Here is a 15,767-nt window from a genome sequence, read left to right as displayed (position 1 = left end):
AAATTCTACTCTGCGTTGCAAGCCATATTTGGCGTGACTCTTCAAGGTGTAGGGAAGCAGCATCCCTCTGCGCCTGCAGCAGCCGTCGTATGTCCTCCTCCACCCCAGTCTCCGTGCATTGTCTCTCTAGAGTGCGGACACTATCCGCCGCCCTCTCTAGATCCTCTCTCCGCGCCCTACGGGCCCTCGCGCACCAGGCTATATTTATTCCCCGAAGCGTAGGCTTCATGGCCTCCCAGAGGGTCACCACGTCCGATTCCGACCTCTCATTTTCATCCCAGTAGTGAGCTATGGCCTCTCGCATATGGGACTGGTAGTCGTCCTGTTGCAGGTGCCAGGTAGAGAGGCGCCATCGAAAAGGCTGCCGCCTCCTGTTAAGAAGGATATCTATCGTAATGGGGGAGTGGTCAGAAAGCCCACGCAGCAGTATAGCCGTTGATTCCACTCTTCCTATCTTGGCGCATGGAAAAAACAAGTAGTCTAACCGCGAGAAGGACTGATGAACCGCCGAAACATAGTTATATTCCCGACTGTGTGTGTGCTGATAGCGCCATGCATCCGTCCATACCATGCCTCTCACCATGTCATTCAATCTCGTAGGGGTAGCTACCAGCTGTCCACCATTCGGCCTGTAGCGATCTACAGTCCCATCCATAACATCATTCCAATCGCCTCCAATCACCGCCAGCGCGTCTGGAATCTCAGCCCAGACAGTGAACAACTTTTCCACCAACGACCATTGAAACGGGGGGGGCATACACACTACCAAAGACTACTGGCTCTCTACCAATCATTCCTTTAACAAATACGTATCTGCCCTGGGCGTCTACCCACTGTGTAGCTCACTATTCGCAGCGCAGCCCTGGGGAGCTCCGAATCAGAACCTCTAGCCGCCATCAACCGGGGAGATCTGCAATCGCCTGGACGTGGGTGAGTGCAATTGTCCATAGGACATGAATCGAACCTGGAGGACCATCGTGCGTGAACGAGCTACCCCTGTGGACCCCAACTTTACCCTTCCCCCCACCCCCAACCCCAACCCAACTCCCGGAATACTGGCCTCCCCCCTCCCCTATACTTCAACAACATTGAAGTATCTGTTGCGGTGTAGGAGTGCCCCAACCCCCAACGGGAGGTCAGCGGCCACCCACTCCAATGGATCCCCATCAACCACCCCCTCAACCCCCAACTAGCCCCACCAGGGGGGAATTAACGTCTGCGGAAGACTGGACTACCGCTACCCTGGGGCAATGGTCCGCCTTGCCGTCACCCACCCTTTCCCACCCCGCATCCCATAACTGCTAGTCAAGTCTGTATCACAGGTTGGCGGTGTTTCTAGCAATCGTCCGGCATCTCAGGCTGGGCCACTCTGTCGCCTGCAGAGCCCACTCCGCAACACAACGCAATTAGGTACCACATGTCCTTTCTCCTTTCAAGGATCTGCCTTCTGAGAGTCCGGAGGAGCCGTCTCCTCCGCAGCGCTCTTCTTGGTGGGGGACCTCTTGGTTCAGCGGGACCGCCAGTTGCTCCTACTACGAGAGCGTCGGTGGGTCTGCCGCAGCGCCGTCGAGGAGGAAGAATCAGAATCTCGAGCCGGTGGAGTGTGCGGCCGAACCCGAACCGTCTCGTCAGTCCATGCAATACTTCTTCCGGAGAATTGAAGAACATGGTCCGGGATTGATAAATCACTCGCAGGCGGGCGGGCTGGGTAAAGCAGGGCATACTGGATTTTGAGTCCCCTTAGGCGAGCCTTGGCCTCTGTGAAGGATTGCCGTTGTCGCTGTACTAGCTTGGTGTAATCTGGGAGTATAAGAATCCGATGGTTGTCGCACATAAGGGGTTCCTTCAACCGAGCTTGCCTCAGGATAGTGTCTCGATCATGATAGTTAAGCAGTTTGGCAATTACAGGCCGTGGGCGCTCTCCAACCGGCGGCTTCGGAGCAAGCGCCCTGTGCGCCCGCTCTATGACAAAGCAGCGAGAAAGGGACTCCGGCGGCAACCACCCCTCCAGCCATTGAGTAAGAAAGGCCTCCATGTTCCCCTTTTCACAATCCTCTGGAAAGCCAACGAACCGCAGTTTGTTGCGCCGAGCGCGCCCATCGGCATCCTCTGCCCGGAGCGCCAGGCCTTTCAGGATCCCTTCCATGGCGGCGACTTTCTTCTTCAGTATTGCCACGTCGTCCTCCACTCCGGTGATCCTTGTTTCAGCCTTGGTGATGCGGGCTACCGCGTTTCGTAGGTCCTGGCGCAACTGCCCCTATCTTGGCGTCTAGAGTGTCTCTAGATTGGGTGATCGCCGCCAGGAGCGCAGCATTGTCCGGCCCCTGGGGCGGAGGGTCTCCGGTGGCCCCGGCCGCTCCACCCGCACCGGTAAATTTGTCGAGGGTGCCTTGTTTCGAGGTTCCGCTGCCTCCCCCACCTCTGGTCATGGTCCACAGCCAGTGGGATCAGCCTGGTAGGAAAGTACTTCTCGCACCCACTAGATTAGCGCTGTCTTGGCCTGAGGGACCCTCCGTCAGCTGCCCGCCGGCAGGCCCACCTGTTATTCCCCCGGTGGGTCCCCGGGCCTAAACGGCCAGGCAATCCACGGCACGATGCGCCGGATCAAGCAGCCGTCCTTCGCTGCGTTTTTGTGGGCCCCGGAGATCTATACGGCTCACCCCAAGCCTCCATGCAGCTCCACCAGCTCGTGGTCGGGGCACGGCAGCGCAATCACCAGACCCCGCGCCGCCTCCGCGCAGTCAGTTATGGCCGATGTCGTGGGTGGCGCCCTGTGCAACCAAAGCCCAGGATTACTGCTTTACTGTTAGGGGGCTCCCAAGGGGGGGGGCACGCCGCGGCTCAACTCAACCGCCGAGTTGCAGGCCACTGTAACGCCAAATTGGGCGCCAACCAGCGCACCCCGGTTCAGAGACGGCTACTCGCGCCTCAGGGACTTGGCCCACCGTGGTCTGACCTGACCGCCGGGTTCTCCACGTCCTCCCCTCCACTCCTCACATCCGCTGCCGCGCGCCCCCAGTGCACACTCACCACCGGGGTCGCGTCTCCGGGCCCAGGCCTCTCTCGGGGTCTCCGCTGCCACCCTCGGCCAGTCGGTCAAAGCCGCGTCGGCCGCAGCCACTCTGCAGCTGTCCGGTCCCCCAGGTGCAGCGCCAGGCCCGACGATGTATTCCACCAGCGGCCACTCGCCGGTATCAGTGTGTCGGATGGGGCCGGGCCGCTGCGCAGTTTCGCTTCACCGTCCGCCGTCTGCCCGTTCACTCGGGCGTCTTCAAAATCGAGGTCCCGGCGCCAACCGCCGGTACAGGCCGCTCCGCCACCGGGGCCGACTGCGCCCGATCTGCAGCACCAATGCGGCCAAGAATCACGCCACACCTGTCGGACACCTTCCGCTACCCCTCACTGCCGCGGGATGGGCACTGGCAAGGGGGGGGTGGCAGGATAACTCTCGAAGAATTAACCGGCGGGCCGGAGCTCTTCTAAGCTGCGTCCGCCATGTCAGCCGCCTTAGCCACATCCCCGCCGCGCTCAGTTTTAACACCTCCCACGCTTGTGACGGAACCATTCCGTCACGCCCCTCGGATGGGCTGTGCTGGTGACGGAACGGTTCTGTCATGGCCCGCTCGCCGCGCCTGCGCGGCGCTGATTTTGCACCTGAGCGGCGCGTTCTATTGAGCGGGCGCGGCCGTGACGGAACCGTTCCGTCACAAGCACAGCTCACCCGAGGGGCGTGACGGAGCGGTTCCGTCACCAACGCGGGAGCGCCGCACGCCCCCCCCCCACCTTAGCACTGCCGCGGAATAGCCGCCGCAGTGAAAGGGTTAAAGTAAAAAACAAACAGAGTGTGGTGTCCCTGAAGTGGATGCCGCGAAAATGTAAAGAAACAAGAAAAAAGTGCTTAGCGTCTACTTAAAAGACACCATGTTACGCTGCAAGTAAGAGATCCAGTCCGGGTGGGGGGTGCCGAAAGGAGACAGAGCGGCAACAAGGAGGGACTAAAACGCCTCCTTTGCAATCAGAAGCCAGCGTTTAGCATGGAGGATGATGGTACCCAATCACAAAGATGGGCAGGGCTTAAAGTCCCCTTCGAAAACTGTACTAATGACAATAAGCCTCGCAGAGCGAGGAGCGCATGCGCTCTCCAGCGCTAGGTCTGCGACACCTAAAACACTGCTTCCACTCTGCCGAGCTACACTAGTATTTGCAGCCAGAAGTGTGGTAGGGGGTTTTCATTTTGGACTATTCATTAGCGACACCTACGATATCCATTAACATTTAGAATATCTATGGATGCAAGAGCAGGCGTTTTTAAGTCTCTTACCAATAATTTGTCTTACTCTTAAAACTGATTTAAGTGTGAGGCTGACATACTTTGCTCTACACTTACTGAAAGTAGTCCCTTTCGTCTTCCTTCTCCTTGTGGCGTACTTTGATATTGTCAGAGATCCTCAACAGAGAGCAGAGACCCTCGTGCGCCGATTTGATATCTGACGTATTTGTAACGGCATCACAGCAAAGTCAACGTTACTTTTTAAGCAGGACGTGTATTGCGTAAACGCATTGCCTGATCATTGTGTGCTCAGAAGTGTGGTTACTGTCTCGTTCTTCTGAATCCATCCTGATTGCAGCCAAGTGGGTGTGAAAAGAGTCTCTTGAATGCTTCTCTCAAGTTATAATAAACCATGACAAACTAAGGAACATGTTGTAGTGTTTGATATGATTGAGAACAATGGTACACGTTTCTGCCAAAAATCACGTAAACAGCCAGAGACTATTAATTGAAGAATTGGCAGCTTGTTCTAGCTTCCCATTACTCTCTGGGTTTAATCTTGCAACAACACTCTAGTTTTAAGTCAAATTTTAATTTTGAATACAAGAAAGTCCCTACTAGCAGCCATCTCTCAAGAAAACTGAACCACATTTCACAGGCATGCAGCTGCGTTCCTGGTTGGTAAATAATGCAGAGTCAGCCGGTAATGGAGTCATCGGCTGAATGGGGATTACAAGCAAGCGACTTGCCTACTTGGTATTCTTTCTTGCGTTTATTTCGTCAACCTTTAACCCAGATGTACATTGGTTGCCACTGTTGTCACACAGAACATTGTGACTGTCACAACCCAGTGTATCTCATCTTGTCCCTTTAGCTCTTGAGGTCTTACAGAATGTGATTCTCATGTTACCTATGTCTGTATGTGAAATCGTTTAAAGTTCAGAGAGAGTTCTACAGGAATATGCTACTCCCAGACAGAAAAAATGTTTTGCTTTTGGTGCTTGAGAGCCAGGAATGCATGTGGTGAAATCGGAACTAAAGTTTTTCCATATCTCATATGTGCATTTGTTTAACATCTCAGTTGTCTGATTTTCTGGAACATGTACAATTAAAGTTTCCTTCAGTTCATAGACCGGCTCCATGTTTGGAATTAAAATTGGTGCTCCCTACACCTACGGTAGCATCAATCAATGTACAAATGTGACATTAAGTTCCTTGCAGTAAGGCAGCGTTTCTGATGGTCATTATATCCACTAGTTGGTTTCTTGAACTACTAGCTCATTTATTTGAGGAGCTGTTGACGACATCACACAAGTCTAAATTGTTACAACTGCTCAACTTGAATTGTCCGTAAAGAACAATTTGTTTACAAAGAAGCAATCTCTACGTGGATTCTACTTGTGTAGCATGGTTCTCAGTCAACTAAACCCTTCAGAGCTGACTTGACCTGATATGCCAAAAAAGCCAGGAGAAATATGCTGGTTATATTTTTTGACAACACTTTTGCTTACATTTGGTTGTTCAAAAGTATTGTATAGTGCGACACGCATCCTGCACAAAATCGTTTTACATTATTGACTGCCTCAAGTTTAGCCTCCTCCTCAGTGCACTGTAAACTATCATAACCGTATACATTTGGTGAGGATGCCTTGCTCAAGATGGCGTTAATAACCTCAAATGCTGTATAAATTGACAAATATATGATTTTTTAACTAATTTGAAAAAAAAGTATTTATTAAAAAGTATGACACCTCCCTTTGAATGTAAGTAACAGTTATAAATATATGAACCGAAGGTAGACACTCTCACTGGAAACTGTTACTGGTAATTCACTTTTCAGAGTTCCTGTTTTAGAACATGGTTTTCTGACTTCTTTTTCCTTCATTTTTAAACCACATGAAAATCAAGTTTTCTTCCTGCCTCCAAATCCCCCACTATCCCCATTTCTACGGTCATGTATGATAGGACCTTTTAGACTTTTTTTTTCTTCTTTCCCTTCCTTTTCTCCCACACTTGGACAACCCAACTGAGTGAGTCCCTCTCCTCTGACTAAGGAATCAGCAATTTTTTATTTTGTCTGGCTATGGATTTTGACACTAAAAAGATAGCCAGACTTTTGCAGTAAGAGTAAAGCTGCAGTTGATGGTCCTTGTTGTACGAGCATTTGAACCTGACGTCGCTTCAGGAAATGCACAAAGACCCTGCTGCTACCCCCAAGAGGTCTGTCCCAGTAGTTTTCTTCTGGCCGAGGAGAATGAAGAGACTACATTAGTAATAGAAGAGCACGGTTTACATACATGCTTTTAAAATAACTATGAACTGTTTGTAAATTCAATGAAGGAATCTCGATTGCACAAAGTTAAACTTTTAAAACGGAAATGTCATTATTTTTTAAGTTCTCTCTAGGTGGGTTTTAAGTCTAGTTTTACAAATGTTCAAAATAAGTATAAGAACGTGTTTAATGGTATTATTTACTTCCCCTCGTGACCTGTTCAATGTCATTTCTTTCCTCATGACACAGCATCTACTTGTTGGCAGATACCCAAAGGCCCACAATGGACTACTGGGTCCTCCACAGGATGAGAAGTTGACTAACAGCCAGGCCTCCCTCTATGAGATGTTGCAGGAGAAAAGCAGATGGGGCGGAGTTAGCATGGACCAGTCAGCACTGCTACCGCTGCGTTTCAAAAATATCCGCGAGAAAACAGATGCACACTTTGTGGACGTGATTAAAGAAGACAGGTAAAAAAAGAAGAAGCAATTGAGTGCCTGAGCATAAATATTTTTCCTGCCCCTGAACTAAATCAAAATAGTTGGGTCTATAGTTTGTTCCTCCAAGTGTCATTAATGGTGGGTAGATAAGTACAAAAGGGCAGTTGCGAACTTAATTTTGTAACGGGGTATTAAAGCATTCCTAGTGCCAGGGCAGATATGAGGTTCTAAACACTAAGTTTCATTAAAGATCAAAAGTATTCAGGAGTTGGTCTTGCTTTATTTTGAACAGACACTCCATGAAATGATTTTCTATTTTGGAGCCATTTATTTCTCATCAACCTGTCTACATCTAGGCTCTTTTACATTTACCTACTTTCTTATGATTTAGATATCATTTTTAATTGCAAGAATAGATCAGATCAATCTTCACAGGCATCATAAAAGTGGTGGATAAGATTCTGTGCGAATAATATCAGTGTTGCTGAAAGGAAGCATTGACAATGAGTTAGCAGTGTTGGACTAAAAGAAAATCTTCCTACAAAGGCTTACCGTGAATCAGTATTTGTTTTGTGAGTATAGAATTGTTGGTTGCCTGTTTTCAAGACTAAATTGATACCTTCCTTTGGCATTAAGAGTTACTATATGACTATCTCAGGAATTTAACTGTATGGTTATGAAAGCTAAGCCCTAGAAATCCGAGCTAGCCCAATAAAGGTATTTTCCGTGCATTTTTCAGCTTTTTCGTAGAATTGAGCTATAACTGGGATGTTATTATGAAGGTCATCTGAGCTGGGACTTCCCTGTACGGCTTACCCAACTACGATTTTTATTTTTGTTTTACTTTAAATATAGTCTGTTTCCAGTTTAAAACATATTATAAACACCCCAATAATCATAAAACCGAAAGTAAAATAAATAAACTTTCATATATGACATTCCCAGTAAGTTTTCATGAATGTCTCAATTCATCCAAATATCTTGTCATATTGAAATACAACTCCACTTTGAAACATTCTTTCATATTAATACAGTGTCTTCTACAGAACATAGAATTATGTAAGAATCTCGCAACACTTCAGTGGCTATTGAAATGAACAAGGATAGCTTAATATTCCTGATAAGCTTGTGTAGTTTTCAAATTCTGTACTGTTTCTTTTTGATTTATCACTCCTAAATAATATCTAACATGCAAATGATCTAGACAAAACAACATATTGGAGGACATAGTATGTATGGCGGATTAAAAGACAGCCATATATTACTAGGGTTTCCACTGGCTCAACCTCTGGTTCCCAGTCTCATTTAGATGTGGAGGAACCCCTAAGTTTTCAGATGCGCTTCCATCGCCTGAAGTCTATGGTCCAGTTACTCATCTGCCGCCTCCCTACATCAGACTGTCCACCTTCTTCAGTACATATTTGTCTTGTCTGCAATTGATCTAACCACAAACAATCTCAGGCCCCATTTGCAGGAAAAAGACTCAATTTACATCAAGATCATTGATTTAAATTGATTCTCTGATAGAAATCACAGCTAAGGCGGTTTGTTTTTCAGAAGTATATGATGTTGAGTGTAGCTTCCTCCCCCATTCTGGGTACTCGCTAATGACCATGCCACACAGGGGCTTAGTATAGCATGTCTTTATTCTTTTGTGTGTAACCGCAAACTCAGCATTCTAAACCTGCATTAACTTCACTACACTCTAATGCGTATGTTACAATTCTATGGAGGCCATCAGGAACCAAAAGGGTTCTGCTGTTTTTTTGTTTTTTTTTTAAAACCTTTATTTCGATAAAAGCAATACAGTTCCAGGCCTACAACCACAGGGGCCGGCCGTTGCTAAAACTAAACGGAAACACAAAGTTGCATCGTTACACAGCTCTTCAGCCGACAGCCCGGGGGCCCAGCAGCGATTCCGCATATTATTCTGAAAAGCCCTGTGGTGGTAAGCAGGATAAATTCAAGGTTTCACATTTTACATATATATAAATAAACAATAAAAAGAAACTGAAAAAACTAGCGAGGCAAATCAGACTATACGGAGAGTGTCCGTCCCAGAGGTGGGGAAAGCCGTATCGGAAAATGATATGTACAGTGAAGATAGATGAGATCTTGGGAGGGGGGGCCGGGAGCGAGTGATCACATTATCAGCAGAAATGTGCGGTCACGGGGACAGAAGTATTTCAGGGACATCCACAAGAGGAGGGGTACAGATCTCCGTGCGGTATAGGTTGCATTGGTTCCATATTCTCCCCCACTTCTTAGGTCTACCACGTGCAACATATACGTTTTTTTCCCTAAACATGCACCAATCCATGTTTTCTTTCCAAGCTGAAATCGTAGGTGCTCTTTGGGATCCCCATAGTTGTGCTATGTCCCTCTTAGCTACCATATTTCCAAGGGTAGCCCATTGCATCTGTGCCACATTTTAATCGTTTGGTTCCCACACAGTAAACCGCGTCGGGCCTCCGGCAACAACGAAACTCCCGTAACCTCTTCCATGACAGCATTCACACGATTTCAAAACACTACTACATCCGGGCACTCCCATATAATATGAAGGAAGGTAGCAATCAAACCACACCTGCGCTTGCACAACCCGTCCACAGAATAACCCATACGCAACAGCCGGGGACCTGTGATATAGATACAATGTAGGATTTTTAATTGCACTAGCCGAGTCGGGCCGGAATCGCAACCTCTTTAGGAGAAGATATTGCAGCCTGCCAATCTTCATTGTCCAACTCCAGTCCATTGCCGGTCCAAGCACCCCGAAGCTGTATAAGCAAATCCGATCGATCGTTCATAAGTTTTTTGTATATTAGGGAAATGGTGCTATCCGGGACGTGCCCGTCAAGCACTCTGTCTTCAAGAGGAGAAGATTCCGGAATAACGGTCCCGGCCGGGAAAACCAAACCAAGCGCGTGACGGATCTGCATATAACAGAAATGCTCCTCATCACTAAGCGCATATTCCGATTTAAGCTCGTCAAAAGTCTTGACCCTGTTTTTGACCCATAGATCCCCGACCCTACTAATAATCAATCAATCAATCAATCAATCAATCATGTCATTTGTATAGCGCACTACTCACCCAGAAGGGTCTCAAGGCGCTGGGGGAGGGGAAAGTTACTGCTCGAACAGCCAGGTCTTGAGCTGCTTCCTGAAGGCAAGATGGTCTTGGGTTCGCCGAAGGTGGATGGGGAGGGAGTTCCACGTCTTGGCTGCCAGGTAGGAGAAGGATCTTCCTCCGGCGGTGGCTCTGCGGATGCGTGCTACGGTGGCGAGAGCGTGGCCTGTCGATCGTAGCTGGCGGGTGGGCGTGTAGAAGGTCATGCGGTCGTTGAGGTACTTGGGGCCCAGCTCATGGAGAGCCTTGTGTGCGTGGGTGAGGAGTCTGAACGTGATTCTCTTGCTGATGGGGAGCCAGTGCAGGTCTCTCAGGTGTCGAGTGATGTGGCTGTGTCGGGGGATGTCAAGGATGAGTCGGGCGGAGGCGTTCTGGATGCGTTGGAGTCTTTTTTGAAGTTTCGCTGTGGTTCCGGCGTAGAGGGTGTTCCCCTAGTCCAGTCGGCTGGTGACGAGTGCCTGGGTGACGGTCTTCCTGGTTTCCGTGGGGATCCATCTAAAGATCTTGCGGAGCATGCGCAGGGTGTTGTAGCACGAGGATGAGACGGCGTTGACTTGTCTGGTCATTGACAGGGAGGAGTCCAGGATGAAGCCCAGGTTGCGTGCATGGTTCGTCGGTTTGGGAGCGGTGCGCAGGGCCGGGGACCACCAGGAGTCGTCCCAGGCGGAGAGTGATGATCCCAGGATGAGGACTTCCGTCTTGTCCGAGTTCAGCTTGAGGCGGCTGTTCCTCATCCTAATACTACTACCAATGAGATCCCACTTCTCGAAGCCCTTCGTAGTCCAAAGACTACCCAATCTCTCCGCAGCGTCAAGCGGGGACGCTCTAGTCAATCTGTCCGACGACCCTAGAGCTGCGTTTGCGCTACGCCACACCCGCACCGCGACCCCGGTGGGCCCAGTCAGTTTCTTTCCAGTCGATTTGGAGTATAGCGCCCTGTTATAGTTCCCTACCAGCAGCTGCCATTTGTCCATTTCGAATGCAGGATTTGAAACGGGGCCGTACATTGCATGATTAATTGCACTTAATTGGGATGCCCAGTAGTAACGTTTAATGTCTGGCAGCGCGATGCCCCCATCGTACCAGGGCAAAGTCAACTTTACTAGGGCAATACGGGGACGCCCGCCCCATATCAACTTCCTCTGTAAGCTCTCAATCTCGCAAAAGTAACTGGCCGGTACAAAATCAAGCGTACTTTGGAGGGCATACAGGAATTGGGGTAGGGACATCATCTTGAAAAGAGCTGCCTTTCCGACTGGGGACAGCGGCAGGCCGCACTAAGCCGTCACGTCGGATTTAAGCCGGGAAAGTGGGGGAAGCAGATTCCGTTCATACCGAACCGCGGGGTCTAGTGATATAAAGATCCCCAGATATTTAAAACCGGCATGTGAGATCGGTATAGGGCAGACAGGTGGCAAGGGGGTTCTTCCCCGGTGAGTGAATAAGTACTAGATTTAGCCCAATTGATAACTAGTCCGGAGTTCTTCCCAAACAAACTAAGTACGTCAAACAGTACCCCCAGTGACTTTCGAGGGGAAGTGAGATATAGCAGAATGTCGTCTGCGTTTAGCGATATGCGGTCTTCGAAGTTGGGGGACAACCTAATGCCTTTAAGCGACGGTTTCCACCGCAGCCAAGCTGCAAGGGGTTCTAAGGCAAGCGCGAAGAGCAATGGAGATAGAGGGCACCCCTGTCGCGTACCCCTCCCAAGAACAAAGGATTCCGAGACTCTGCCGTTAACCACCACCTGGGCCAGCGGTTCCTCATACAGGAGTTTAACCCAACCGATAAACCCCGGGGCCAAAACCGAATTTCGCGAGGGCCGCCCACAAATACGGCCATTCCACAGTATCAAAGGCCATCGTGGCATCCAAGGAGACCAAGATGGCCGGCTCGCGCAACGACTCCGCTCTCGCCAGGACGCCATGGAGACGACGCAGGTTAAGTGTGGTGTTACGTGGGGAATAAACCCGGACTGATCCGGGTGAATCAGGACGCCGATCACCTTTATCAGCCGGTTTGCCAGGAGTTTTGCTAAGATCTTAGATTCGGCATTCAAGCGCGATATCGGTCTGTACGACGCACATAGGTCCTGGGGTTTCCCTTCTTTATGAATAACAACAATGGACGCTAGTCTCTGATCTCGGGGAAGGGACCCGACATCTTGCGATTCTAGAAACATCTGACGGAGGTGCGACGCCATTTTGTCGGGACACAACTTGTACAGTTCGATGGGGATGCCATTCGGGCCAGTAGCTTTCCCCGAGCAGATGGAGCGGAAAGAGAGCGCTATTTCATCGTTGGAAAATTCCGCCTCCATAAGCTCTTTGTCCGAATCAGACAAGCTAGGCAATTCGATATCTCTGAGCAACAAGTGTGAGTCCTCCTCCGGTCTGTCTGAGACGGTGCATACACCTTTTGAAAATGGTGTGCAAAACCTCCACTATCTCAACAGGATCCACAACTCGTACTCCATCCGCTCTCTCATTAACAGGCACAACACGATTCAGTCTTTCCCTTTTATCCAACCAGGCAATCAGTTTCCCTGCTTTATCTCTGACATCATACAGTCGCCCCTGTTGCTCACGACTCATAGCCTTAGCCGCATCCGTCACCAGAGCTCTATAATCACACTGTTTGAGGGATAAAGCGTGTAATTTATCCTGTGTGGCTCCAGATTGCAGCTCTTCTTCCAAGTCAGTGATTTCAGTCTCCAGTCGTACAACCTCCTCATTCTTACTTTTCTTTGCACAAGCAATCAACGACAAAGTTTGGCCACGGATTACCGTCTTGAAAGCCTCCCATAGTGAAATGGAGGAAGACACCGACCCTACATTTTCAGCGAAATAATGATCCATGGACTTGACCACAGCAGCCCTGGTTCTAGGATTTCGAAGGTGCCAGGGATTGATCGGAGCCACTCGACCCTCCGCTCCCAGCTGTATATCAATAGAGAGCCAAAGTGGGGAGTGGTCCGAGATACCCCTGGCTAGGTGTCTAACTTCTCTCACCGAGACGGCCTGCACCGCAGGAACAAGGACATAATCGAGCCTAGCAAGGCTCCCATGCGCGCCCGAGTGAAAGGTGTACTGTGCCTGTCCGGGGTGCAGCAGCCTCCAACAATCCACCAGACCCAGTGTTTCCAGGAAGGTACCCAGCCATGATTGTGATCTCGCAAGATCCCTGGGGGGGTTGCGGTCCTCCCTACCACAGACAACAGAATTTAAATCACCACCCATAACCAAAATACCTTCGGGGAGCCCCAACACCACTTCTCCCAAATCGGAAAACATCGTAGTTTGTAAACCTGGCGGGACATACACAGAGTATGGAGATAGTCGTCCCCTCCCACCTGCCCATGATAGCAGCATATTGTCCCTTATCGTCAAGTATGGTATCGTCTATTTCCAGGGGGAGGAAGTTCCTGACAAGAACGCCAGACCCCTTCGACCCAGTAGTGAAACCCGAGTGCGCTACCAGACGATAACCTCGCCTATTCATTGCATGGCATGTGTTCCCTATCAAATGTGTTTCCTGTAACAACACTACATCAGGGGAAAGACGTTTCAAGTATTGCAATCCTATCCCCCGCTTTATCCTGTCTCCCAGACCGTTACCATTCCAACTTAGCACCCTCAGCCCCCTACCCCCCATCCCAGAGATGAAGACAGATTCCCTCCCATAACGAAACGGACACCAAAGTCAAAATATGCAGTAATACGTAGCCTCGAAACAAACAAATGTAAAACAAAGTTCCCCCCACCACCCCCAAAGAAATTCTCTGAACACCCCCCCCACCCTGCACCCCTGCGTTAGGCCAAAAAGCCACCCCAACTTGCAGTGTGCCTGTCGCCCCAATATGAAACTGATCTACAAAAAGAGAAAATACCCCCTGAAGGAGGAAGAGTCCCGGTTCCCCTACCACCCCTGGGTATTTGCGAATATATATACAAACTCAAAAAGTCATCAAACCACTGCTGCAAAGTCCATACAGCACGCATGCCGGTCCGCACTCACTCCTCCTGCACCAATGGGCCACCGTCAGCGCCCCCCGATTGCTCCGAGCGGTCTCGATGTGTTGGTAGAGTATCAAGCCAGTCGCTGACGACCTCGGGCCGGTCAAAGAAGAGCGCCCGTTCATTGTATTCAATGCGTAGTCGGGCAGGGAAGGGCATAGCGTATTTCAAGCCCATGTCTCTGAGTCTCCGTTTCACCCCCATGAATCCCATCCGTTGCTTTTGTACAGACTGTGTGAAGTCCGGGTAGAAACCAATAGACACATTCTCAAATTTCGTGGGGCCATTGGCCCGCGACGCCTGCAGGATAGCGTCCCTGTCCCTGAAGTTAAAAATCCTGGCTATTATGGGCCGTGGAGGGGCGCCAGGTTTATGTTTCCCACCTGGAACTCTGTGAGCACGCTCCACTGCAAAAAAGTTACTGAGGCCCTTAGGGGCCAGATGGTTCAATATCAGGTCCTCAACAAGGAGATCCGTTGTTAATTCAGTGGACTTCTCTGGAACCCCGATGATACGCACATTGTTGCGCCTAGCTCGACTTTCGAAGTCATCCAGCCGACGGGCAAACAAATCATTCGAGGACCGCAGATTACGAACTTCTGTTTGAAGATCGGACATGTCGGTCGTGAGACTTGCGGTCTTGATATCCAAAGACTTGACCCGCTCGTTGGTCTTCGCCAGATCAGTCCTGATCAAGTTGACATTGATAGCCACAGTGTCAAGCTTTGAAGGCAATGTTTCGTATTGCTGGCCCATAGACGTCTTCATGCTTGCAATGGCGCCCATGATGTCTCGTAGGGTCAATTCTTCCGTCGCTGAGGAGCCATCCCAGGTCTCGTCCAGAGCTTTACCAACACCACTGGGGGTTCCTTTTGGACGGGTGTAGCGGTCCATAATATTGGATTGGATGGCACCCCCCGGTGCGTGACTTTGGTGGTCCGCTTCTCGCTGTCTGGCTTGCTTGCCATATTGAGCGACGCGCCCCGAAGGGGCCTTTGGGACCTGGTTTGAATGGCTCCTCACAAATCTGACTTGTTAAGTCTAGAGACTAGGGGCAGAGGGCAAGCGCTCAACTAAAGTTAGACCATGGGCCAGCAGAGTCAAATGGCCGCTGGTGACGACAGACAAAGACCAAAAAAGAAACTGAAAGTACTTCAAGGGCACCATTTGACTTCCACCGGCGGTTGTTGTTCAATTGCGACCTGGGTATCTCGGGGACCCAAATCCCGGGCTGTTCATCGGTGTAGGCCGCAAAAGTTCGAGGTGGAGTAAGTCCGGATCCCGGCAGCCAAATCGATTTCTGAAAAGAGCTTCTGTGTCAGCAGGGTAATATCCATAAGAACCCGTTGTCTATATCAGGATCCGTGACAGGATATATGCGGGAGGCGCGAGGGTCTCGGGAGCCCTGTGCTCATGCGACCATCTTGGATGCGCGCTAAGCTCCTCCCCCTTGTTCTGTCATTGTTAACTCACAATACACTACACTGAGCAGGCCACTGTGTTATTTCCCCACATTAAATTTATTTGAGGCCTTCACCACACCTGCAGGCTGGAGAACCCCTCCAGGTTACAGTGGTAGAAAGGCAAACAAATAATATTGTAACATGAACAAAACTATCCTCGGATGTTGTGAATGG

At 49.8% G+C, this 15,767-nt stretch overlaps 1 protein-coding gene across 1 annotated transcript in view; it reads left to right on the top strand.

The window, feature by feature from the left end:
- The window catches only part of ADCY9 (adenylate cyclase 9), a 458,142-nt gene that overhangs the window by 333,645 nt on the left and 108,730 nt on the right, over nucleotides 1-15,767 (top strand). Inside the window, exon 5 of the mRNA XM_086941385.1 lies at nucleotides 6,792-7,012. Within this exon, the coding sequence (XP_086797511.1) occupies nucleotides 6,792-7,012 (221 nt within the window). The remainder of the gene's footprint in view (nucleotides 1-6,791; nucleotides 7,013-15,767) is intronic.

This window comes from Lissotriton vulgaris, chromosome 10, assembly GCF_964263255.1.
Source record: "Lissotriton vulgaris chromosome 10, aLisVul1.2, whole genome shotgun sequence".
Taxonomy (NCBI): domain Eukaryota; kingdom Metazoa; phylum Chordata; class Amphibia; order Caudata; family Salamandridae; genus Lissotriton; species Lissotriton vulgaris.
This window is presented reverse-complemented; position numbering and strand designations above follow the sequence as displayed.